At 44.3% G+C, this 25,368-nt stretch overlaps 1 protein-coding gene across 1 annotated transcript in view; it reads right to left on the reverse strand.

The window, feature by feature from the left end:
• F9 (coagulation factor IX) overlaps nt 1–25,368 on the reverse strand; it is a 95,790-nt gene that overhangs the window by 14,811 nt on the left and 55,611 nt on the right. The window contains exons 5-6 of the mRNA XM_077285260.1: nt 25,230–25,364; nt 24,461–24,687 (exon numbers count right to left, since the gene is read on the reverse strand). Of these exons, the coding sequence (XP_077141375.1) occupies nt 24,461–24,687; nt 25,230–25,364 (362 nt within the window). The remainder of the gene's footprint in view (nt 1–24,460; nt 24,688–25,229; nt 25,365–25,368) is intronic.

Raw genomic sequence — 25,368 nt, forward strand, 5'->3', positions numbered from 1 at the left:
GGGTCTGACTATGGGGGTGCTGCCTTTTTTCAGGATCTGCCATCTTATTACAGGGTCTGCCTATAGGGGTGCTGCCTTATTACAGGGTCTGACTATGGGGTGTTGCCTTTTTACAGGGGCTGCCTATGGGGGCTGCCTTTTTACAGGGTCTGACTATGGGGGTGCTGCCTTATTACAGGGTCTGGCTATGGGGGTGCAGCCTTATTGCAGGGTCTGACTGGGGTGCTGCCTTATAACAGGGTCTGCCGCCTTGCTACAGGGTCTGCCTATAGGGGTGCTGCCTTATTACAGGTACAGGGTCTGACTATGGGGGCTGCCTTATTACAGAGTCTGACTATGGGGGTGCTGCCTTATTACATGGGTCTGCCGCCTTATTACAGGGTTTGCCTATGGGGTGCTGCCTTATACTACAGAGTCTGCCTATGGGGGTACAGCCTTATTACAGGGTCTGCCTATATGGGGGTCTGCCTTATTACAGGGTCTGCCTATATGGGGGGCTGCCTTATTACAGGATCTGCCTATGGGGGCTGCCGTATGCTATAGAGTCTGCCTATGGGGAGTGCATTATACTATATTGTGGACTATTTGGTGCATTATGCTACTGTATATGGAGGCTATCTAGGGGGCCATCATACAGTATGGAGATTATAGTGTGGGGGTCATTATACATTGTTGGAGCCATCAAACAGCTTGGGGGCTACTAAGGAGTCAGTATACTGTGTGGGTGCATTATACTGTGTATAAGAGAGCATCATGCTGTGTATAGGGGAGCTGCACAGGGGGAGACTCGGGACTTTATTAAATGTAAAGTGGGCACTTATTGTTTTTTTGGTGGAACTGTGGCTATCAAAGGGGCACACAGTGCAATATTACTTTCTAGGGGCAAAATATGGGCAGTGTTTTCTAGGGCACTTGCACCCGGCATTACTATATTGCAGAGAGTTGCTTTAGAATTTAGAGGGCACAGAGAACCACACAGTAGGTGCAGTAATTAGGACACATATGGCAGCAGTGGCTCAGAATTGGGATATCGGGGCAGTAATAGGGTCACATACGGCAGCAGCGGCTCAGTATTGGGGTATCAGGTGCAGTAATAGAGACACATACGGCAGCAGCGGCTCAGTATTGGGGTATCAGGGGCAGTAATATGGACACATACGGCAGCAGCGGCTCAGTATTTGGGTATCAGGTTCAGTAATAGGGACACATAAGGCAGCAGCGGCTCAGTATTGGGGTATCAGGTGCAGTAATAGGGACACATACGGCAGCAGTGGCTCAGCATTGGGGTATCAGTAGGATGAGGAGTTTGTGCAGGATGGGAATAGATGGTGATGGGGCTGGAATGTGAGAAGTGAAATGTGTCTTTGTTGTATTTGCAGCGCCCCAGAGTCCTGGTCGTTGCAGTACTGTGGCTCCGCCGCTAAGGGGGGCTATGGTACGTCTGATGGCACTGAAGGAGTTCATCAGACCAGGTATCACAGACACCAATACATTTCACAGTCTGGCCTCCAGGGGGAGCTAAGGGTTCTATTCATTAGGCCACTCCTCACAACCTGGTAAAACTGGGGGTTAGGCAGGAAGTTAGAGAAGAAAGCTGACTGGGTTGGAACCAGGCAACACCTTGTGGCAGAGGGTGTTGTAGGGGGAATATTCAGAGGGGTCCCTGTCAGGGGTGGGATCCTGACAGAGGCCTAGCAACCAGAGAGAACGTTACGGGACCGTGCCTGCACGATATAGCGGCGGTACCCCAAGAAAGGATAAGAAGCGAAGTTTATTGTGCTGAGTGAGAAACGAGATCAACGCAACAAGGAGAATACCAGTAGGAGTCGTGCTGTAAGACGAGGCAACATCCTATTGAGGCGCATAACCGGTGGCCGGAACGCCGAGGAAGTATAGAGCTCCAGGCCAAACTTCAAACCTACGGCAGGACAGTCAGTTACAGGCAGGCTGTCTCACCCAGACCCAGGAAGGCACAAGGGGGGTAACAGGAGTGGGGCGACGCTAGAGTCCCGGAAGAGCTCCGAGCCTCCCTGTCATACGGGTGCGTCCTAACCGTAAGATCAGGGGGACGTAGAGGGAGAACATCAGAATCGAGTTGTGAGGGAACACGAGAAACAGACACAACAGTTGTGGGTGCTATCCCGTAAGCACAGCAGGGGAGGACCACAACACACAAGCGCAGGAAGGTAGGCACAGATTTCCACCTGCAAAGGGAACTTTGGAGGTGCCATCGGACCGGCCGGACTTGCGCAGCCCGGTTAACCGTATTCCGGATTGAGGACTCAGAAGTCTTCAGTAAAGAGGTAAAGAGACTGCAACCTGGTGTCCTCGTTATTGACCGCGACCGGCACTACACCGCACCGTAACATCAGCACCATACCGTCACCTTTCATTGTGCGCCCCTCAGTAGGGTCACGGACCGGGTCTAGCCACCGTGACAACCCCAGAACAGAGACTCAGAGGCCCGGTACCGGGTACCCCTTGGCCCTGCGGCAGTGGGGGCGCTACATATTCTCTGCAGACGAGTTGTAGCTGGAAGAAGTTGTCATGTAACTGTGCAGTGATCTGTTATATGTTCTGTAGGGCTGGTATCTACCACTGACCATATGGTGGTAATATCCATATTGGTCTTTATATAGAGATTATCTTCAGTAATAGCGCGGTCATCTGCTGAGGTTCTCCTCCACTATTAGGGCGCATCACCGAGTTGTAATCAAGGTTGCCTGGTTAGGGGCCCACTCAGAAGTTTTGCTCCCCCTGAACCAAAACCCTAGCTACGCCTCTGTTGAAAACCCTTTGTTGGCAATGACTGCCTGAAGTCTTGAACTCATGGACATCACCAGACGCTGTGTTTCCTCCTTTTTGATGCTCTGCCAGGCCTTCACTGCGGTGGTTTTCAGTTGCTGTTTGTTTGTGGGCCTTTATGTCTGAAGTTTAGTCTTTAACAAGTGAAATGCATGCTCAATTGGGTTGAGATCAGGTGACTGACTTGGCCATTCAAGAATATTCCACTTCTTTGCTTTAATAAACTCCTGGGTTGCTTTGGCTTTATGTTTTGGGTCATTGTCCATCTGTAGGATGAAACGACGACCAATCAGTTTTGCTGCATTTGGATGGATCTGAGCACACAGTATGGCTCTGAATACCTCAGAATTCATTCGGCTGCTTCTGTCCTGTGTCACATCATCAATAAACACTAGTGACCCAGTGCCACTGGCAGCCATGCATGCCCAAGCCATCACACTGCCTCTGCCGTGTTTTACAGATGATGTGGTATGCTTTGGATCATGAGCTGTACCACGCCTTCGCCATACTTTTTTCTTTCCATCTTTCTGGTAGAGGTTGATCTTGGTTTCATCTGTCCAAAGAATGTTCTTCCAGAACTGTGCTGGCTTTTTTAAATGTTTCTTAGCAAAGTCCAGTCTTGCCTTTTTATTCTTGATGCTTATGAGTGGCTTGCACCGTGCAGTGAACCCTCTGTATTTACTTTCATGCAGTCTTCTCTTTATGGTAGATTTGGATATTGATATGCCTACCTCCTGGAGAGTGTTGTTCACTTGGATGGCTGTTGTGAAGGGATTTCTCTTCACCATGGACATTATTCTGTGATCATCCACCACCACTGTTGTCTTCCGTGGGTGCCAAGGTCTTTTTTGCATTGATGAGTTCACCAGTGCTTTCTTTCTTTCTCAGGATGTACCAAACTGTAGATTTTGCCACTCCTAATATTGTAGCAATTTCTCAGATGGGTTTTTTCTGTTTTCGCAGCTTAAGGATGGCTTGTTTCACCTGCATGGAGAGCTCCTTTGACCGCATGTTTACTTCACAGCAAAACCTTCCAAATGCAAGCACCACACCTCAAATCAGCTCCAGGCCTTTCATCTACTTAACTGAGAATGACATAACGAAGGGATTGCCCACACCTGTCCAAGAAATAGCCTTGGAGTCAATTGTCCAATTACTCTTGGTTCCTTTAAAAACAGGGTGGCACATGTTAAGGAGCTGAAACTCCTAAACCCTTCATCCAATTTTAACGTGGATACCCTCAAATGAAAGCTGAAAGTCTGAACTTCAACTGCATCTGAATTGTTTTGTTTAAAATTCATTGTGGTAATATCTATAACCAAAATTAGAAAAATGTTGTCTCTGTCCAAATATATATGGACGTAACTGTATATAAAATACTTTCATGTATATTAGAATGCCTGTAGGCTAAAGCAGCAGTATATACAACACATAATAAATAAATCAATACATCAAAATCACATTATCTCCGCATATTAGTATTTAGTCCATGTATAGGCCAATGCACAAAAGTCTATAGCAAACCAGTGCTAGTACATTTGATCCATGTAAAGCGTATATCACTAAAAGCATTTGTTTAATCTGGCCAAAAGCCTAGAACACTAAGGTGCTTGTGCAATGACAAGGTGCATAGTGCTGATATAAAGAGTAAAAGCCACCTGACAGAGTATGATGATCAACACAATTTAAAAAGTAAGGATGGATAGAGTCATATCCTGCAGGTGTAGTCCAGGCCCTGACGCGCGTTTTGCATTTAAGCTTCTTCCTGGGGGGTCTGTGTAGTCATCTTATAATGCTGGATGACACAACCTGAAAAGTGCAGGACTGGGATGTTGGACTTGACTTCAAAATACATTAAGATTGTCCACTGTTATTCATGTGCCATTTCTATAAAGCTACTCAAACTGATGGTAACAATAAATATAGGTGACTAAATGAGAAGGACTAGGTCCAATGTTGGGACAATGTACAGTTTCATGAAATGCAAACAATGTAGATTGGCCCTGAAAGTCAGCAGAGTAAATGCAGTACTACATAGAAAGTGATCGTCTAGGTTGTACATAGAGGGACTGATATGTCAGGAAGCTGCTGATACTTCGTGGCTCTCCACTTTGGCTTATTGACATTGAGGGGATAATGAGAAATGTCCTCCCGTCCATCATCCACGTGGCATATAATTGGCAAAAATCAGATAATTTTTGTCAGTATTACAGTAATTTCACCAGATCTGCGTTATCGGGAGCGGCCACTAACCAGTGTGAAGGAATGGATGGTCATGGATTTTCACTGTTTCCCTGAGCTGGTTTCAGTTGATTGGGTATCTTGATAACATTTCCTAAAGATAGGACATTTACATCACTGTTGATGTTGTGTTAAAGGTCTCCCAACTCTCTCTCAATGGAGGATGTTGGGAGAGATAAGGGTGAGCTAGTTGGCTTTGAACCTGCCCAATAGTTGTGGCATGAGGAGACATAAGCCTCTGTACCAGGTATCTGGCAATGCTTTATTCCCTTTTTATAAAAAAAAAAACACAGAAAGATTAAATGCTCATCATCTGAACTGATCGTTCATGTCTATGGCGGTCAGGAGTGATTTCTGCTTGCCAACAACATTTGGCTGACTTCTAGCTCATGTGTATGATCAGCCCAGTAGTTAAGACTAGTAATGGACAGGCTCCTGGCTATTCCTGCCATGGTAATTATCATGTCACCCTCTATAGAAAGCAATCATGTTGGGACACTGTGCGCAAAAACATGTCTGGGATACTGGATATAATGAATAAAAAAAATCTTTATGCTAAAAAGGATAATGCTAAACCATAGTCATGGTGGAAATGATGGGAAATATTATGAGATTTTATGTCTTATCCACTTAGTGCCATCAGAGAAAAATGCACCATTATCTACAAGATAATAAAACAGTATAATTGGACGAGTGGAAAATGAAGGCAATATGCCATAACAAAAAGATCAATATGCATAAAAATAGCAACACGGCAAGAACAGATAACAGCAGAGGATAATCTCAGCTAATGAGCAATGCTGAAAGTGAAAGAAATCATCGGTCTATAAAAGGATTAATCATCATGTAGGAAAAAACCTAACACTGATGTAATGGGTTAGAGCTAAATGCAGGGGAACATTAGGACCCTTTTAGGCTCTGGAGCCAGGGGTTATGGATGCAGGGCCGCGGGTCTCCTGATTCCAACTCAGCGGTCTCATCGGCTTGTATTAGGCCATCAGGACACCTGAAGGACATCTGGGACCGCACTCAGACCATGAAGGTTAGTCTGGTGAAAATAGTCTAATACTTATAAATGCAACAAAATCACGTCCCAACTCATTTGTTAAATGGGTTTTCCACTCCAGGGAAATATTTTGGAAAGCAGTGCAACTTACTGATTGAAACAGTGTGTAAGATACACCTTGTTCGGTTTTGGCTTTTCTAGCCGGTTAGAGATGTTTGTCCTGTGGTGGAAAACCCAATACAGGGAATCTGTAATATCCCCAACCAGCAGATATAGGAGTAGTCTCCAAGTTTATAGCGTTCTAAAGGTGTGCAGCCACCGCCGCACTGAAAGCTTGGATAGCAGCAGGATATGAACTGTATCCCTCACAGCAGCCTTGGCTTTCAGTCATAGAGGCGTGACTTTACAGTACATAGTGAGTGACGGCTGTAAGCACTCCCTGAGACATCAACTGATAGCAAGTTGTCATTCAACATGCCAGGGAATGCTTGCAACTGTCACCTCCTGTGTACTGAGCGGTGACTGAAGCTGCGCCTCTTGACTGAAAGCCAGGGCTGGCTTTCCACTATCATCTATCTATCTATCTATCTATCTATCTATCTATCTATCTATCTATCTATCTATCTATCTAACTAGCTAGCTAGCTATTATCTATCTGTTGATTATTTATTTATTATCTCTCTAACTCCTTATCTATCTATCTATCTATCTATCTATCTATCTATCTATCTATCTATCTATCATCTATCTATCTATCTATCTATCTATCTATCTATCTATCTATCTATCATCTACATATAATCTATCTGTCTATTAATCATCTATCTGTTGATTATTTATTTATTATCTCTCTATCTATTATCTATCTATCTATCTATCTATCTATCTATCTATCTATCTATCTATCTATCTATCTATCTATCTATCATCTATCTATCTATTATCTATCTATCTATCTATATCTATCTATCTATCTATCTATCTATCTATCTATCTATCTATCTATCTATCTATCTATCCATCCATCTACCTATCTATCTAGAAAAGGAAAAAGAAGAAGCCGCAACAGCAATGTATCCGGGTGCTGTGCCCCCAGGCAAATACCGCACCTTCAATATAGTAGAAAAATATGGAGGCAGCACACCAGCTTGTAAAGGTGAAAAAAGTGCTATTTAATAGCTCATAATGGCGATGTTTCGGCTCGCTATATGAGCCTTTCAGTACCAAAATCTGTCCAATCGCTGCAAAATCAGCACTGAAATTGCATGAGTCACAGACACACATGTGGATGTTTTGCGTCTGATTTAACCCTATGAATTGTAAAAGGTGACATTTGCAGAAAAATCTGCAACATAAAGGAACATACTGAAATTCTAAAATCCGATTCACATGTCAGTTTCAGCACGGATTCTGCATGGATTTTACATACATGCATAACTTAAATGTAGTAAAATCTCATGTATGCCTCTAAATATGCCTCTCTTAAATATATATGGCAAAGTTTGTCTATATCACTTGTAATTAACCACATCACTTGTCTTGGGTCCTTTTGTGGTTAACTGTGAATCAGAATTCCTTTGTGAACAAGGTCCAGGAGAGTGAAACATTGCTTCAAGGGTTCTGTTTCCTTTTCTTTGGCTACATAATGGATCAGGATACTGTATCTTCTGGATTATTGATCTCTCAATGTAAATAAAGAAACCTAATATGTAGTTCAAGTGCCGAGGTTAATTGCCAGTGATATTGTTTGGAAGGATTCCCAACCATTGAGCCCTTGATTTCACATCCCAGAATCCCAAAAATAAATATTAAAGTCCTGTAATTATTTAATAAATGTCCCAGATAAGATAACTTCCTGCAGGAAAGGTTTCCTCTCTGGAATTTTGGGAAATAAACAAACCAAAGATTGAATCCAAATATTGAAATGTAGGAAGCAGAATCTGTGCCAGCTGCTACATTGTGTCGTGTCGGCTCTGAAACTGCTGCCAGACTGTGGATATTAATAAAGCAAATAGAAAGAAAGCTGCTTAGCTACATGTATAAGATTAGGAAGATCATGATGTTTATAAAAACGCAACATTTTTCTTAAAAAAGTTGCTTCCAAATGACTAAACTTACATTTATCTTGAAATGATCCATTAAATTGCATTTAATCAAGCAAAAATACATGGGACCTAATTAATCAAATAACTGACTAACTGAATCCTTCTAAGTTCTAAATAGAAACCAAAGATCTATTTTCCCTCTATGAGGCATAAAGCCCTGCAAAAGTACCTGGCAGGAGGGAGAAGGGAGCAGCTGGGTCACGAGCTGAAGATGGGAATGATTAATGGGGGAAAAAGAGACTACAGTATCTGTTTCTACATAAAGCAGAGAAAAGAGAAGTACTTATTGGGTAGAAGTACACAGTGTACAGTATGTACTGTATTGGTACACACTGCTATATAATATGATGGTTGCAGTATATTTAGAGGATAAAAAAACTTTAATGGCAGGAGTGCTGCTTTAGTGAAACAGGAGCCTCAAACTCCACCCCAGTCCATCATCAAGAGCGGTCTGAAGATCGCCGATCTTGTTGAATTGGGGCAATGCTGTCAAGTCAAATCAGAAAGTGGAATAATCTAAAAAATTCTGTATTCCCTAATACAGGATGTTATCGGACAGTTTTCACTGGGGGCGTGTACTTCTCCATTTATAATGCTGACCAATCATAAGCACGCAGCAACACTCAAAAAGAAAGAACATGTGTAACACCCCAGGGTCCTGGTTGTTACAGTGGCATTGCTTTCCTCACGGGGAGAGTGATGTCACGCTTGGAAGCGATGAAGGATTCCTTTTATCAGGTAATCACAAACATATTCACACTCCAGGCCAGAAGGGGGAGCCCTGATCCAGTTTATGGATGGCTTCCCTACTGTATATATAAATTCTGGTTTGGAGGGAAAGGGAGTTAGTTCCTGTCAGAGAGACAGAGGGGAAGGAAGCAGAGGGGCCGTGCAGCCATGAGAAAGTGCTGCAGCTCCAGGATAGTGATATACAGAAGGAAAGAACATCGTTTTGTGAGCGTGCAGGAGAGAGAAGCACAGGCGAGTAACAACAGGGGAGGACAGCTGCAACTGGGCTACCTCCCTGGCAGAGCGCAGATACCAGTAGCCAGAAGACCGAGGTTGTGTCGGACTCTAAGTGGCACAGCAGAAACTGGCAGGACAGCAGACTACACATAACCTGTCTGCCATAACACCCAGGAGGAACAGTGCTGCATTGAGCCCGGGTCGTGATAGAGACCCTATAAAAAGGCTCGAGCCACCTGTCATACGGGTTTGTGTCCCACTTCTATGAGGGACAGAGAGAACTGTGAGGACCTTGCCAGAAGCCATAGGTAGTTAGGGACTACAACACCACTGCGCTAAAAGCAAGACTTATCTCCACCTGGTAAAGGGGACTCTGAATTCACTTCGAAGCTGGTCGGACCCTCCCTGTACCTGTGATCTGATGCCCTGGACTGTGGCTGCCTGAAGAATACAGTAGACCAGGTAAAGAGACTGCACACCTGTGTCCTCCGTTCTTTACTGCACCACTCACCATCTCCATCTATACACCGGGAGCCCTGGGGGCCTACTTCACCTTGGGAAGTTATACCATCTCAGTTGCTTTAACATTACCGCAGTGGACCCCTTTAAGCAGCGTTGGTCCCCACTGACCGAATACCACAGGTGGCGTCACGAATAGGGTTGAGCGACTTTTATTTTTATAGGATCGGGTCGGGTTTCACGAAACCCGACTTTCTCAAAAGTCGGGTCGAGTGAAATCGGCCGATCATATAAAAAAGTCGGGGTCGGGCTCGGCCGAAACACGAAACCCAATGCAGTGCAATGGGATACTATGGTTCCCAGGGTCTGAAGGAGAGGAAACTCTCCTTCAGGCCCTGGGATCCATATTAATGTGTAAAATAAAGAATCAAAATAAAAAAATATTGATATACTCACCCTCGGACGCGCCCTGGTACTATCCGGCAGCCTTCCTTCCTAAGAATGAGCGCGTGAATGACCTGCGGTGACGTTGCGGCTTGTGATTGGTCGCGAGCGGTCACATGGACAAGCCGCGACGTCATCTAAGGTCCTTCACGCGCTCATTCTTAGGAAGGAAGGCTGCCGGAAAGAAGCCGGGCGCGTCCGAGGGTGAGTATATTCCTATTACACATTATGGATGGCAAAAGAAGCTGGAAGGTCCAAACGAAATGACACAGGATTAAGAATTTCAGAAATCTTATAAGGACCAATGAAACGAGGCTTAAACTTAGGAGACGAAACTTTCATAGGAACATAACGAGACGACAACCAAACCAAATCCCCAACACGAAGTCGGGGACCAACACAGCGACGGCGGTTAGCGAAACGTTGAGCCTTCTCCTGGGACAATGTCAAATTCTCCACTACGTGAGTCCAAATTTGCTGCAACCTGTCCACCACAGAATCCACACCAGAACAGTCCGAAGGCTCAACCTGCCCTGAAGAAAAACGAGGGTAGAAACCAGAATTACAGAAAAAAGGCGAAACCAAAGTGGCCGAGCTGGCCCGATTATTAAGGGCGAACTCAGCCAAAGGCAAGAAGGACACCCAATCATCCTGATCAGCAGAAACGAAGCATCTCAGATATGTTTCCAAAGTCTGACTGGTTTGTTCGGTTTGGCCATTTGTCTGAGGGTGGAAAGCTGAAGAAAAAGACAAATCAATGCCCATCTTAGCACAAAAGGACCGCCAAAATCTTGAAACAAACTGGGAACCTCTGTCCGACACGATGTTCTCCGGAATGCCATGTAAACGAACCACATGCTGGAAAAACAATGGAACCAAATCAGAGGAGGAAGGCAATTTAGGCAAAGGTACCAAATGGACCATCTTAGAGAAGCGATCACAAACCACCCAGATAACTGACATCCTCTGAGAGACAGGGAGATCAGAAATAAAATCCATGGAAATATGCGTCCAGGGCCTTTTCGGGACCGGCAAGGGCAAAAGCAACCCACTGGCATGAGAACAGCAGGGCTTAGCCCGAGCACAAGTCCCACAGGACTGCACAAAAGAATGCACATCTCGTGACAAGGAAGGCCACCAAAAGGATCTAGCCACCAAATCTCTGGTACCAAAGATTCCAGGATGACCAGCCAACACCGAACAATGAACCTCAGAGATAACTCTACTAGTCCATCTATCAGGGACAAACAGCTTCTCCGCTGGACAACGGTCAGGTCTATCAGCCTGAAACTCCTGCAGCACCCGCCGCAAATCAGGGGAGATGGCAGACAAAATTACCCCTTCTTTGAGAATACCTGCCGGCTCAGGAACTCCCAGAGAATCAGGCACAAAACTCCTTGAAAGGGCATCAGCCTTCACATTCTTAGAGCCCGGAAGGTACGAAACTACAAAATTGAAGCGGGAGAAAAACAGCGACCATCGAGCCTGTCTAGGATTCAACCGCTTGGCAGACTCGAGATAAGTCAGATTCTTGTGATCCGTCAAGACCACCACGCGATGTTTGGCTCCTTCAAGCCAATGTCGCCACTCCTCAAACGCCCACTTCATAGCCAACAACTCTCGATTGCCCACATCATAATTGCGCTCAGCAGGCGAAAACTTTCTAGAAAAGAAAGCACATGGTTTCATCACAGAGCCATCAGAACCTCTTTGAGACAAAACAGCCCCTGCTCCAATCTCAGAAGCATCCACTTCGACCTGAAAAGGAAGCGAAACATCTGGCTGACACAACACAGGGGCAGAAGAAAAACGACGCTTCAGCTCCTGAAAAGCCTCAACGGCCGCCGAGGACCAATTGACCACATCAGCACCTTTCTTGGTCAAATCAGTCAATGGTTTAACAACACTAGAAAAATTAGCGATGAAGCGACGGTAAAAATTTGCAAAGCCCAGAAATTTCTGAAGGCTCTTCACAGAAGTAGGCTGAGTCCAATCATAAATGGCCTGAACTTTAACAGGGTCCATCTTGATAGTAGAAGGGGAAAAAATGAAGCCCAAAAATGAAACCTTCTGGACTCCAAAGAGACATTTAGACCCCTTCACAAACAAGGAATTAGCACGAAGGACCTGGAACACCATTCTGACCTGCTTCACATGAGACTCCCAATCGTCCGAAAAGACCAAGATATCATCCAAATATACAATCATGAATCTATCCAGGTACTTTCGGAAGATGTCATGCATAAAGGACTGAAACACAGATGGAGCATTAGAAAGCCCGAATGGCATCACCAAGTACTCAAAATGGCCCTCGGGCGTATTAAATGCTGTTTTCCATTCGTCGCCCCATTTAATACGCACAAGATTATACGCCCCTCGAAGATCTATCTTGGTGAACCAGCTAGCCCCCTTAATCCGAGCAAACAAATCAGACAGTAGCGGCAAAGGGTACTGAAATTTGACGGTGATTTTATTGAGAAGGCGGTAATCTATACAAGGTCTCAGAGAACCATCCTTCTTGGCCACAAAAAAGAACCCTGCTCCCAATGGTGACGACGACGGGCGAATATGCCCTTTCTCCAAGGACTCCTTTATATAACTCCGCATTGCGGCGTGTTCTGGCACAGATAAATTGAACAGTCGGCCCTTCGGAAACTTACTACCAGGAATCAAATTAATAGCACAATCACAATCCCTATGAGGAGGTAGGGCACTGGATTTGGGCTCATCAAATACATCCCGGTAATCTGACAAGAACTCAGGGACTTCAGAAGGATGGGAAGACGAAATAGACAACAATGGGACATCCCCATGTACCCCTTGACAACCCCAACTGGATACAGACATTGACTTCCAATCCAATACTGGATTATGGAGCTGTAGCCATGGCAAACCCAAAACGACCACATCATGCAGATTATGCAACACCAAAAAGCAAATATCCTCCTGATGTGCAGGAGCCATGCACATGGTCAATTGAGTCCAGTACTGAGGCTTATTCTTGGCCAAAGGTGTAGCATCAATTCCTCTCAATGTAATAGGATACTGTAAGGGCTCCAAGAAAAAACCACAGCGCCTGGCAAACTCCAAGTCCATCAAATTCAGGGCAGCGCCTGAATCCACAAATGCCATAACAGAATAGGACGACAAAGAGCAAATCAGAGTAACGGACAAAAGAAATTTTGGCTGTACCATACCAATGGTGGCAGACCTAGCGAACCGTTTAGTGCGCTTAGGACAATCAGAGATAGCATGAGTGGAGTCACCACAGTAAAAACACAGCCCATTCTGACGTCTGTATTCTTGCCATTCAGCTCTGGTCAAGGTCCTATCACATTGCATAGGCTCAGGCTTCTGCTCAGAAAATACCGCCAAATGGTGCACATTTTTACGCTCACGTAAGCGTCGATCGATCTGAATGTCCAAGGACATAGACTCATTCAGAGCAGCAGGCGTGGGGAATCCCACCATAACATCCTTAAGGGCTTCAGACAGACTCTTTCTGAAAATTGCCGCCAGGGCACACTTATTCCACTGAGTAAGCACAGACCACTTTCTAAACTTCTGACAATATACCTCCGCTTCATCCTGACCCTGACACAAAGCCAGCAAAATTTTCTCTGCCTGATCCACTGAATCTGGTTCATCATAAAGCAATCCAAGCGCCAGAAAAAACGCATCAACATTACGCAATGCAGGATCTCCTGGCGCAAGGGAAAATGCCCAGTCTTGAGGGTCGCCACGTAGCAAAGAAATAACGATTTTTACTTACTGAATGGGGTCACCAACGGAGCGGGGTTTCAAAGCAAAAAACAGTCTACAATTATTTTTGAAATTCAGGAACTTAGATCTATCCCCAGAAAACAAATCAGGAATTGGAATTCTGGGTTCTAACATCGGGTTCTGAGCTACATAATCTTGAATGCTTTGTACCCTTGCAGTGAGTTGATCCACACAAGAGGACAGACCTTGAATGTCCATATCTACACCTGTGTCCTGAACCACCCAGAGATTTAGGGGAAAAGAGAAACAAAACACACTGCAGAGGAAAAAAAAAATGGTCTCAGAACTTCTCTTATCCCTCTATTGAGATGCATTAACACTTTATAGGCCAGCTGTACTGTTATGATTGAACTGATGGTTAGGAGCACTAGAAATGACCAGATGAGCAAACTAGTAATACAGGACGAGATCTGGGAAGTGGGAGCTCTGTTGACCGCAAGCCCTAATCCTATCACAACAACTAGAAATAGCCGTGGAGCATTCCTGACTCTGCCTAGATGCCTCTTCACAGCCTAAGAGCTAACTACCCCTAAAGATAGAAAATACAGCCTACCTTGCCTCAGAGAAATTCCCCAAAGAAATAGGCAGCCCCCACATATATTGACTGTGAGTTAAGATGGAAGTCACAAACACAGAAATGAAACAGGTTTCAGCATAGGAGGCCAGACTTAACTAAACAGACTGAGGATAGAAAAGGTATCTTTGCGGTCAGCATAAAACACTAACAAAAAAACCACGCAGAGTGTGCAAAAGAAACCACCGCACCGACTCACGGCGCGGTGGTGCCACTCTGCATCCCAGAGCTTCCAGCTAACAGAACAAAATCATGATAGCAAGCTGGACAAAAACAATGATAACAAATAAGCTAGCAGAGACTTAGCTTTTGCTGAAGTAGACAGGTCATCTGAAAGATCCAAGAGAACTGAACCAGTACTAGGACATTGACAGCTGGCATCAAGTAACGATCTGAGTGGAGTTAAATAGAGCAGCCAGCCAAGGCCTAAACGAGATCAGCTGGAGAAGGAACCTCAGACCCAGCAGCTCCACTCTCAGCCACCAGAGGGAGTCCATGAACAGAACTCGCCGAAGTACCATTCATAACCACAGGAGGGAGTTCGAGAACAGAATTCACAACAGAAACCCCCCAATTCTAACTCCAACCCTAACCCCAACACACCCCTAACCCTAATCCCAACCCGATCCACAATCCTAATCACAACCCTAACGATAATCACAACCCTAACCCCAAAACAACCCTAATCTCAACCCTAACCATAACCCTAATCAAAACCCTAAATCCAACACAGCCCTAATCCTAATCTCAACCCTAACCTCAAACCTAACCCTAATCCCAATACAACCCTAACCCTAATCCCAACCCTAACCTTAACCCTAATCCCAAACCTAACCCTAATCCCAAATGTAACCCTAATGCCAACCCTAACCCTAATACCAACCCTAATCCAAACCCTAATCCCAACTAATTTTAGCCTCATCCCTAGCCCTAACTTTAGCTCCAACCCTAGCCCTAACTTTAGCCCCAACCCTAGCCCTAACCCTAACTTTAGCCCCAACCCTAGCCCTAACCCTAACTTTAGCCCCAACCCTAACCCTAGCCCTAACCCTAATTTTAGCCCCAACCCTAGCCCTAACCCTAACTTTAGCCCTAACCCTAACCCTAAATTTAGCCCCAACCCTAACCCTAAATTTAACCCTAACCCTAGCCCTAACTTTAGCCCCAACCCTAACTCTAGCCCTAAGGTTACTTTCACACTTGCGTCGTGTGGCATCCGTCGCAATCCGTCGTTTGGGACAAAAAACGGATCCTGCAAATGTGCCTGCAGGATGCCTTTTTTGCCCATAGACTTGTATTGCGGACGGATGGCCACACGTCGCGTCCGTCGTGCACTGGATCCGTTGTGTTTTGGCAGACCGCGTCACAAAAAAGTTCAATGTAACCTTTTTTTTGTACGTCGCGTCCGCCATTTCCGCTCATGCGTGGCCGTAACTCTGCCCCCTCCTCCCCAGGACATAGAGTGGGCAGCGGATGCATTGAAAAACTGCATCTGCTGCCCTCGTTGTGCACAATTTTCACAACGTGCGTCTGTACGTCGGGCCAACGCATTGCAACGGCCCTGTACCGACGCAAGTGTGAAAGAAGCCTAACCCTAGCCCTAACCCTAAATTTAGCCCCAACCCTAACCCTAAATTAGCCCCAACCCTAACCCTAACCCTAATTTTAGCCCCAACTCCTCTCTCCTGCCGGCCGGCAGATGGCAGCAGAGAGCGGGCGCACTGCGCATGCGCCCGCCATTTTCTTTCCATAGGAAGAAGCCGGCGGGCAGGAGGGGACGCAGGAGGACCCAGGGACACCGGTAAGTATAGCAGGGTCCCCGAATCCCCCTATTTCTCTGTCCTCTGATGTGCGATCACATCAGAGGACAGAGAATTACCGATTGCTTTTTCTTTTTTTTTTTCTTGCGACCGCCGGTAAACAGTTAATTACCGGCGATCGCAAAACAGGGGTCGGTAAGAACCGACCCCGATCATGTTCTTTGGGGTCTCGGCTACCCCTGGCAGCCGAGACCCCAAAGATCCTCCGGGTACCGGCCGGCGGGCGCACTGCCATTTCTTTGCCGGAAGAAGATGGCGGCGCCCATCGGGAGCCACGAGGAGCACCGTGGGAGACAGGTGAGTATCGGGGGGCTATCGGGGACCCCATTTCTCTGTCCTCTGATGTGCGATCGCATCGGAGGACAGAGAAATTAAAAGGGAGATTGCGTTTTTTTTTTTTGCGACCGCCGGTAAATGGTTAATTACCGGCGATCGCAACTCGGGGTCGGTAAAAAAAACCCTGAATCATGTTCTCTGGGGTCTCGGCTACCCCCAGCAACCGAGACCCCAGAGAAAATCCGACTCTGGGGGGCGCTATTCACTTTTTCCACAGCGCCGTTAATTAACGGCGCTGTGGTTTAAGTACCCTTAGCGGCCGCCGTTAAAAGGCGTATCGGCGGTCGTTAAGGGGTTAAAGACATCCCTTTAATATGGGCACCCAGGGCCACGGACCGGGTCTCCGCCACCGTGACATCCCCCTTTGTGTCCCAGACCCGGTACTGAGTACCCTACGGCCCTGGCGGGTGACTCACATGTCCCCACTATAGCTTACAGCAAATTTCTCAGTGTGTGAGATGTAATGATACAACCCTGGGCTCCTGGTCTAACCTAATCCGTGAGTCAGAGTGGGGGAGGGGCAATGCAGCTGAGTTTGGTTGGGTCATATTACATATCTGCCTATCAGCTTTCGTATGTCTGCTGTGCTCAAACAACTTGTAATCGCTCTGCAGTGAGATCAGGGCTGTCATTACATCTCACACAGGAGTATAATGTCTGCTCTAGATTACTCCTGTGTGAGATGTAATCAGAATGCTCTGATTTCACGGTAAATCGATTACACGTTACGCACAACAGAAACTTTGTGCACTCATCTCCAAACAAGCAATGTAGGTGGATGGTCAGTACAGCAGAGCTGACAGTGCTAGGAGAGGAGAAAAGCTGATAGAAGGTTATGTAATGTGACACGGTGATACTCAGCTGCACTGTCCCTCCTCCACACTGACTCTTGCAGGAGGTTAGACCAGAATAAAAATAATCTTTATTTTTATATAGCGCTAACATATTCCGCAGCACTTTACAGTTTGCACACATTATCATCGCTGTCCCCGATGGGGCTCACAATCTAAATTCCCTATCAGTATGTCTTTGGAATGTGGGAGGAAACCAGAGAACCTGGAGTACCCACTCAAACATGGGAAGAACATACAAACTCCTTGCAGATGTTCTCCTTGGTGGGATTTGAACCCAGGACCCCAGCACTGCAGTGCTATCCACTGAGGCACCGTGCTGCCCTGCTGACCAAAAGATCAGACCTGTATCATTACTTTTCAAACACTGAGAATCCTGCTGTAAGCTATGCTGGGGGCGTGTTTTTTCTTTCAGTGATGCTGCCTGCTTATGACTGGTCAGCGTCATACATGGAGAAAAACGTTCTTGCCCCTAGTGAAATCTGTCTGATAGCACCCAATTAGACTTAAAGTTAACTCATTAAGTGCTGAATTCCCTGATTATTAATATCTATGCAATATAGAAGTGAAATAAAAGGAACAAAACATGTTTTATTCTCCTCTGCAGTCACTATTACATCCTTTGCTCAGTTCAACATGAAAAATGTGGTGAAATTGTTACTACTATAGTGGACCACATGGCTTAATCTTGAGCTCACAATTGGTCCCAATATGATTCAGGTTGAATCCATCTTTTAGTTAAAACTACGGTTTTTGTTTTGCGTCACTCACAATGGGCTATTAGCATCGCCAGCAAACAATGGGCACCCCCTTTTTTCTACATGACATTATGACTACACATAGTTCCCCTATTTATAGTAGTTTATCTTGGGGCACACAGCAGCCGAACCCCGCAGGGAGTCTCTCTAAAAAGGACAAGGCACACATCATTTTTGAATCTCAGTTATTAGTAGAAAGTTCATTTAGGATATACTTGAAGATCATTGTTACATTATTGATATCTTTATAATCATTGCTTGCTAAATCCATAACGGGAGGAATGAGTAACGGATGGATAAAGAGAGGAACCAATATTTATACAAAAGTCGTGTGAAGTTTAGAGGACAATTGTAAAGCTGCTTTTTGTGTAGTGCAGACATTCACCCAGAAGAGGGCAGTACAAGTTTCGTATTTAGACCCCTTCGCGAACAAGATCCTGGGCTTTGTGTACTTCAATGAGCCAACAGAAGGCAGAACTTGTTCCTCTTTTTCAACATCCTGAGCAAGATGGATCATGATGTTTTTTTTTTTCCGGACGGACTGACCTTTCTTCCCTTTTCTTTTATCATTGCACATTTTGTTTCAGATTACTAAAGCTTTATCGTGACAACTTCACAAAATCACAGCTTCACAGAAAAATAATATCACCGACGTGCATTTGGCTGCATTCACACATCTGTGTGACATGTCCGAGTGCCGTCCGATTTTTTTTCTCAGACAGGACGTGGACCTGTAGAGTAGAATGGATGTAATCACACATTTATTAAAATTCTGTATCTGAAAATGAAGAGGTCCTAACTGTGAATCGCAGATCTGGCTCGGCCATTCAAGTCTAAGGGGATCCAGGAGATGGGGGCAAATCGGAAGGCTCATGACTTGCTTCTATTTTGCTTCCGTGTCTCGCAGACCTGATGCTTAGATATAAATTATAATTATTATTAATAAGAAATAGATCGCTTCTTATTTTGGATGGTAACACACAGATGTGTGAATCTAGCCTTAGATTTAAAGGGGTTGTCCACCTTTGGGGACAATTTTTTTTCTTTCTTAAATGCATGCGTTTAGGGTTAAAAATCATTTTTATGATGGTGTTTTATTAAAACTTTTGCACCATTTGCCTCCTATAGCCGCTGTATTACACTGTGTATTGCTGGCTGCAGAATGGGAATCCCCAGATGTGGTGGCGACATGATTGTGTGGCACTTACTATTATACAGATATGACAGGTTCTCCTCCTCCTTCCCAACAGACTGTACAATGGCTGCTGGTGGAAGAACATGTGACCAGATCTGTCCATCAGTCTCCCCCAATAGAAACGTAGCTTAATCATGTGAGGTTTTCTATTGGAGGAGACTGATGGACAGATCTGGTCACATGTTCCTCCCTCAGCAGCCATTGTTTGGACCGGAGAGCTGCGCAGTCTGTGAGTAAAGCTGCACTAAGAGGAGGAGGAAGAGACCCTGTCATACCTATATAATGAGCTTCTGTGGACACTTCCTTACTTCTCCCCCTCTCTGCTGCCGTTTCTAAGGCCCCAGTAACTATTCAGGTCTTCACAGATGTGCACTGTACATTTCCATAGCAAACACATGATCTATGGTTCCTTCCACAAAGCCATTTTTTTCTGGGCGGAATAAATAGTCTGAAAAAAAACAAAAAAACAAAACAATGGAGACATGTCCAAACCATCCTCTTTGCATCCACGAGTTGTCCATTTTTTCACTGGATGACTGCAATGTGAAGTTTTGGAATTTTCCATCAGTTTTTTCATATAGAAAAAACAGATGATGATACATGGATATAATTAATGGATGCACGAAAAAAAAAAACCCAGATGATAATAGGATCCACCACACAGGTGTGTTAAAAAACCCTTAAGAATTGAATTTGGCCTAAGAGTTCAGACAGTGGTATAAAAAATTGTCCATTTTTCATCCTGGAAAAACTTATACATTTTCATCCATATGGTGTCATTTTTCACTTCTGTCTGTCATTCATATGTTATTTTTTGACATCTTATCCATAATTTTAAAATAATAAAAGACCAAACACAGTTTCCTATGTAATCATTGCAATGGATCGGTTAAAGCTGGATGCTATATGGATGGTGGCCAAATAGGGTCCATTTTTCTGTTAACACACAGAGTTTTAAACGTGAATCTGAAAAAGGATCAGAATAGTTTATCCTGTCGTTACACACAGACTATGGGACTATACGTCCATATGTCCATGTGAACTAGTCCATTCATTTACTTTGGCCTATTTGTCGTCTGCTGTCTGTTTGGAACACACAGAGCATATGTATTGCTAACACGATTGTCTGAAGGAGCCCTGAGAGAAGGTGAGAGGACAGTTCAGAGAGCTGGTACGGCCAGGAGCAGTGTGATATTGAATCTATGTCAGATGAAACTAAACTACAAAGTAATCGACACAGAGGAGGATAATCTAATATTAGAGAGGGAATGGGAGGCTGGAGGCTTGAGCCGAGAAATAGCAATTGAAGATTAATGTAAGCTTATGCACTTAGGCCTCGGAAATAAGATGTACAATTTTGTAGTAAAAATGGCAAAACTGTCACTGAAAATGACTTGGGTGTATGAGTGTACAGCAAACTCCACTTTAGTGCTCAATGTCAGGAGGCTGCTGCCAAGGCAAAATAAATCACGGGATGCATTAAAAGAGGCATAGATGCTCATGACAAGAACATAGTTTTGCTTCTTTACAAGTCATTAGTGTGGCCAAACTTAGAATACTGGGTACAGTTTTTGGTCTCCAGTATATAAGAAGGACATAGCTGAACCGAGAAGAGTGACCAAGGTTATTAAGGGAATGAGTGGACTGCAGTACCAAGGTATGTTATTAAATTTCCTTCATATACAGTACAGACCAAAAGTTTGGACACACCTTCTCATTTAAAGATTTTTCTGTATTTTCATGACTATGAAAATTGTACATTCACACTGAAGGCAACAAAACTATGAATTAACACATGTGGAATTATATACTTAACAAAAGAGTGTGAAACAACTGAAAATATGTCTTATATTCTAGGTTCTTCAAAGTAGCCACCTTTTGCTTTGATGACTGCTTTGCACACTCTTGGCATTCTCTTGATGAGCTTCAAGAGGGAGTCACCGGGAATGGTCTTCCAACAATCTTGAAGGAGTTCCCACAGATTCTTAGCACTTTTTGGCCCTTTTGCCTTCACTCTGTGGTCCAGCTCACCCCAAACCATCTCGATTGGGTTCAGGTCTGGTGACTGTGGAGGCCAGGTCATCTGGCATAGCACCCCATCACTCTCCTTCAATGTGAATGTACAATTTTCATAGTCATGAAAATACAGAAAAATCTTTAAATGAGAAGGTGTGTCCAAACTTTTGGTCTGTACTGTACATTAAATGGGAGTATACTCAGGACTACAGAACAGGAGAAGGATGGGGGATTCTGGTTACAAGTAAGCTGAGCAGCAGCACTCAATGTCAAGGAGCAGCCACAAAAGCAGACAAGATTTTAGAGTGTATAAAAAGAGAGCTAAAATCCCAGCATATTGTTACCACTCTATAAATCACTGATCTAGAATATGGGATCTAGTTTTGAGGGTTCACATTTTAAAAAGGATATTCAGTAGTTAGAGTCAGTTCAAAGGCGGCAACTAGATTATTACAAGCTTAGAAAAATAACGCCTCAGAGGAGATCTCATGTCCATGTATAAATATATGTGGTCAGTAGTACAAGAGAATGACACATGACTTATTCCATACAAAGCCCATACTGAGGACCAGGGGTCCCTCATTACGGGTGGAAGAAAGGTGATTCCAACAGCTAAACAGAGTCTTTACAGTTAGAGCAGTGTCTGTGGAATGCCCGACCACAGGAGGTAGTAATGGCAGACTAACAGCTTTTAACCCCTTTCTGACCTCGGACGGGATAGTACGTCCGAGGTCAGATCCCCTGCTTTGATGCAGGGCTCCGCGGTGAGCCCGCATCAAAGCCGGGACATGTCAGCTGTTTTGAACAGCTGACATGTGCCCGCAATAGCGGCGGGTGAAGTCGCGATTCACCCGCCGCTATTAACTAGTTAAATGCCGCTGTCAAACTCAGACAGCGGTATTTAACCGGCGCTTCCAGCCGGGCGGCCGGAAATGAGCGCATCGCCGACCCCCGTCACATGATCGGGGGTCAGCGATGCTTCTGCAGAGTAACCATAGAGGTCCTTGAGACCTCTATGGTTACTGATCCCCGGCAGCTGTGAGCGCCACCTGTGGTCGGCGCCCATAGCACACCTGCATTTCTGCTACATAGCAGCGAACATCAGATCGCTGCTATTTAGCAGAGCCGATCATGCTGTGCCTGCTGCTAGCCTCCCATGGAGGCTATTGAAGCATGGCAAAAGTAAAAAAAAAAAGTAAAAAAAAATGTGAAAAAAATAAAAAAATATATAAAAGTTTAAATCACCCCCCTTTCGCCCCATTCAAAATAAATCAATAAAAAAAATAATCAAACCTACACATATTTGGTATCGCCGCATTCAGAATCGCCCGATCTATCAAGAAAAAAAAAAGCATTAACCTGATCGCTAAACGGCGTAACGAGAAAAAAATTAGAAACGCCAGAATTACGGTTTTTTGGTCGCCGCGACACTGCATTAAAATGTAATAACGGGCGATCAAAAGAACATATCTGCACCGAAATGGTATCATTAAAAACGCCAGCTCGGCACGCAAAAAATAAGCCCTCAACCGACCCCAGATCATGAAAAATGGAGACACTACGAGTATCGGAAAATGGCGCAATTTTATTTATTTTTTTAGGAAAGTTTGGAATTTGTTTTCACCACTTAGATAAAAAATAACCTAGTCATGTTAGGTGTCTATGAACTCGTACTGACCTGGAGAATCATAATGGCAGGTTAGTTTTAGCATTTAGTGAACCTAGCAAAAAAGACAAGCAAAAAACAAGTGTGAGACTGCACTTTTTTTGCAATTTCACCGCACTTGGAATTTTTTTCCCGTTTTCTAGTACACGACATGCTAAAACCAATGATGTCGTTCAAATGTACAACCCGCAAAAAATAAGCCCTCACATGGCCAAATTGACGGAAAAATAAAAAAGTTATGGCTCTGGGAAGGAGGGGAGCGAAAAACTAACACGGAAAAATGGAAAATACCAAGGTCATGAAGGGGTTAAAAAAGGGCTGGATGATTTCCTCAATACACATAACACTATGGGTCATATTTAATTAAGAGACAAAATGTACAATTGGTGGAAAAATGTTGTACTTGATGGACCTAGGTCTTTTTACAACCAATGTAATTATGTAACTATGTAACTCGTGGTTATTCAGTTTTGAAAAAAACAAAGGCTTACGGGCGATCTAATTACAATGTACAAATATGAGGGGACAGTACAGATATCTTTCTAATGATCTTTTAACACCTAGGTCTGCGACGAGGACAAGAGGTCATCTTCTACATCTAGAGGAAAGAAGGTTTAATGATACCCAAAGGCACATATGCTTTACAATGAGACTATGGAATCCTCTGCAGGTACATAGTTGATTCACTAAAGAAGTCCAAGGAGGACCTGAATGCCTTTCTTGATAAGAAAAATATCACAGGTTGTGGTCACTAGATACTGTGATGAGACGTTGCTACAGGGAGCTGTCCTGATTGCCGTATACAGAGTTGGAAGGAATTTGTCCCAAATATCGGGCCATTAGCATCTACCTCATGGAGTTTATGACTTCCTCAGAATCAGCATGTAAGGTTATTAGTTGAACTTGATGGACTTAAAACTATAACTATAAAGAGAAGCAGAACTGCCCGCTGTATGAAGGAGTTGAATAGACTTTACAGCAACAAATGGCAGAAAAAAGTAAATGCATCACTTTTTATTTTGGAGGAAATTAAAGAAAACAAATTGCTTTGTAGACAGATGTTCATAGTCTGTGACTAGCTCAGCTCCAGAAAGGAGCATCACTGAGAACTCTTCGTCTCAGGGAGGGGGCAGGAGCTTTAAGTCAGCCAAGGTCAACCCAAAAGGAGTATTTCTTTAATTAGGCACTATCCATCAGCATGTATTTGACTCACTAGGCTCTGTGTCACCTTGTCCAGTGCATCAGAAAGCATCTGCCTCCCGGTGTTCTTTCCCAGTATTTAGTGTGATAGTAGTGCAGGTGACTTACACGAGACAGGAAGGTAACACCATACACTATACTATATACTGTACATACATGTAAGTCTATACTTCTCCCCGTCACACCCTATTGAAGGACATAGAGAAAATCACATTTTAATGACATATTACCGTACCTGCCATGGAAATTCTCCCATCAAACTGTCTGTCCCCCCAACAATTCTCACATTTGGATTGACTGTTACTGGCACAATGTTATCTGAACCTTCATCAGGTTGGAGATTTTCTGTCGAGTTGTGGTTAATAACAGAGGTGAAATTATAGTCATCGAAATCAAGGATTGACCGGGTGACGTCTTTTGGTAAAGCTTCAGGTGCAGAAACCTTTCCACATGGATATTGCACTGTACAAACAAACCAAGACAATTCTAAGTACATGAAGTAGACAGAGGTTTATTTCTTCCTCACACCTTCTGTTTTTTAGATCTTGGACCTAGGTTCTTGAATTTCCTAAACAGCATTATCTTCTGCATATGGTGGATGTACCGTACTTACAGTACCCGCAAGGGCGGTCATATCATTGGTGCCACCTGTGCGGCCGCACAGGGGCCCAAGAGGTAAGGGGACCCATTTTTACCTTTGCATTTTTAGGAGCTCTTGGGCTGCAAAGGCCCCACCTATTGTTCTTGCACAGTGGCCCTTTTCTGTCTGTGTCTGCCAATGAGTACCTGGCCATAGATGTGGTCCCTGTTCCAGCAGTTTATTTTATGTAAAAGTTGGATTGAGTCATATATTAGTCAGAATCCCAATTTTCTTCTTTCAATATCTGAAGGCGAATGGTTTATTACATCATCTTAAAGGTATTGCTCCAATTCTAGTAATTTGCTTCTACCACGGTATATATCCTTCTATACAATTGATATGCAAAATATTAAAATCTGATTACCCGCCTCCGTGCATGACTTGCCATCTTCTCCCAACTTGTATCCACTGGCACAGGAACAGATGACTCTTTTACTTGCATCTTCTTTGCACATTTGTTGGCATGCGCCATTGTTAATGGTACAAGTGATAGGCAGCGCTGA

The sequence above is a fragment of the Ranitomeya variabilis genome, chromosome 2 (genome assembly GCF_051348905.1).
Source record: "Ranitomeya variabilis isolate aRanVar5 chromosome 2, aRanVar5.hap1, whole genome shotgun sequence".
NCBI classification, from domain to species: Eukaryota; Metazoa; Chordata; class Amphibia; order Anura; family Dendrobatidae; genus Ranitomeya; species Ranitomeya variabilis.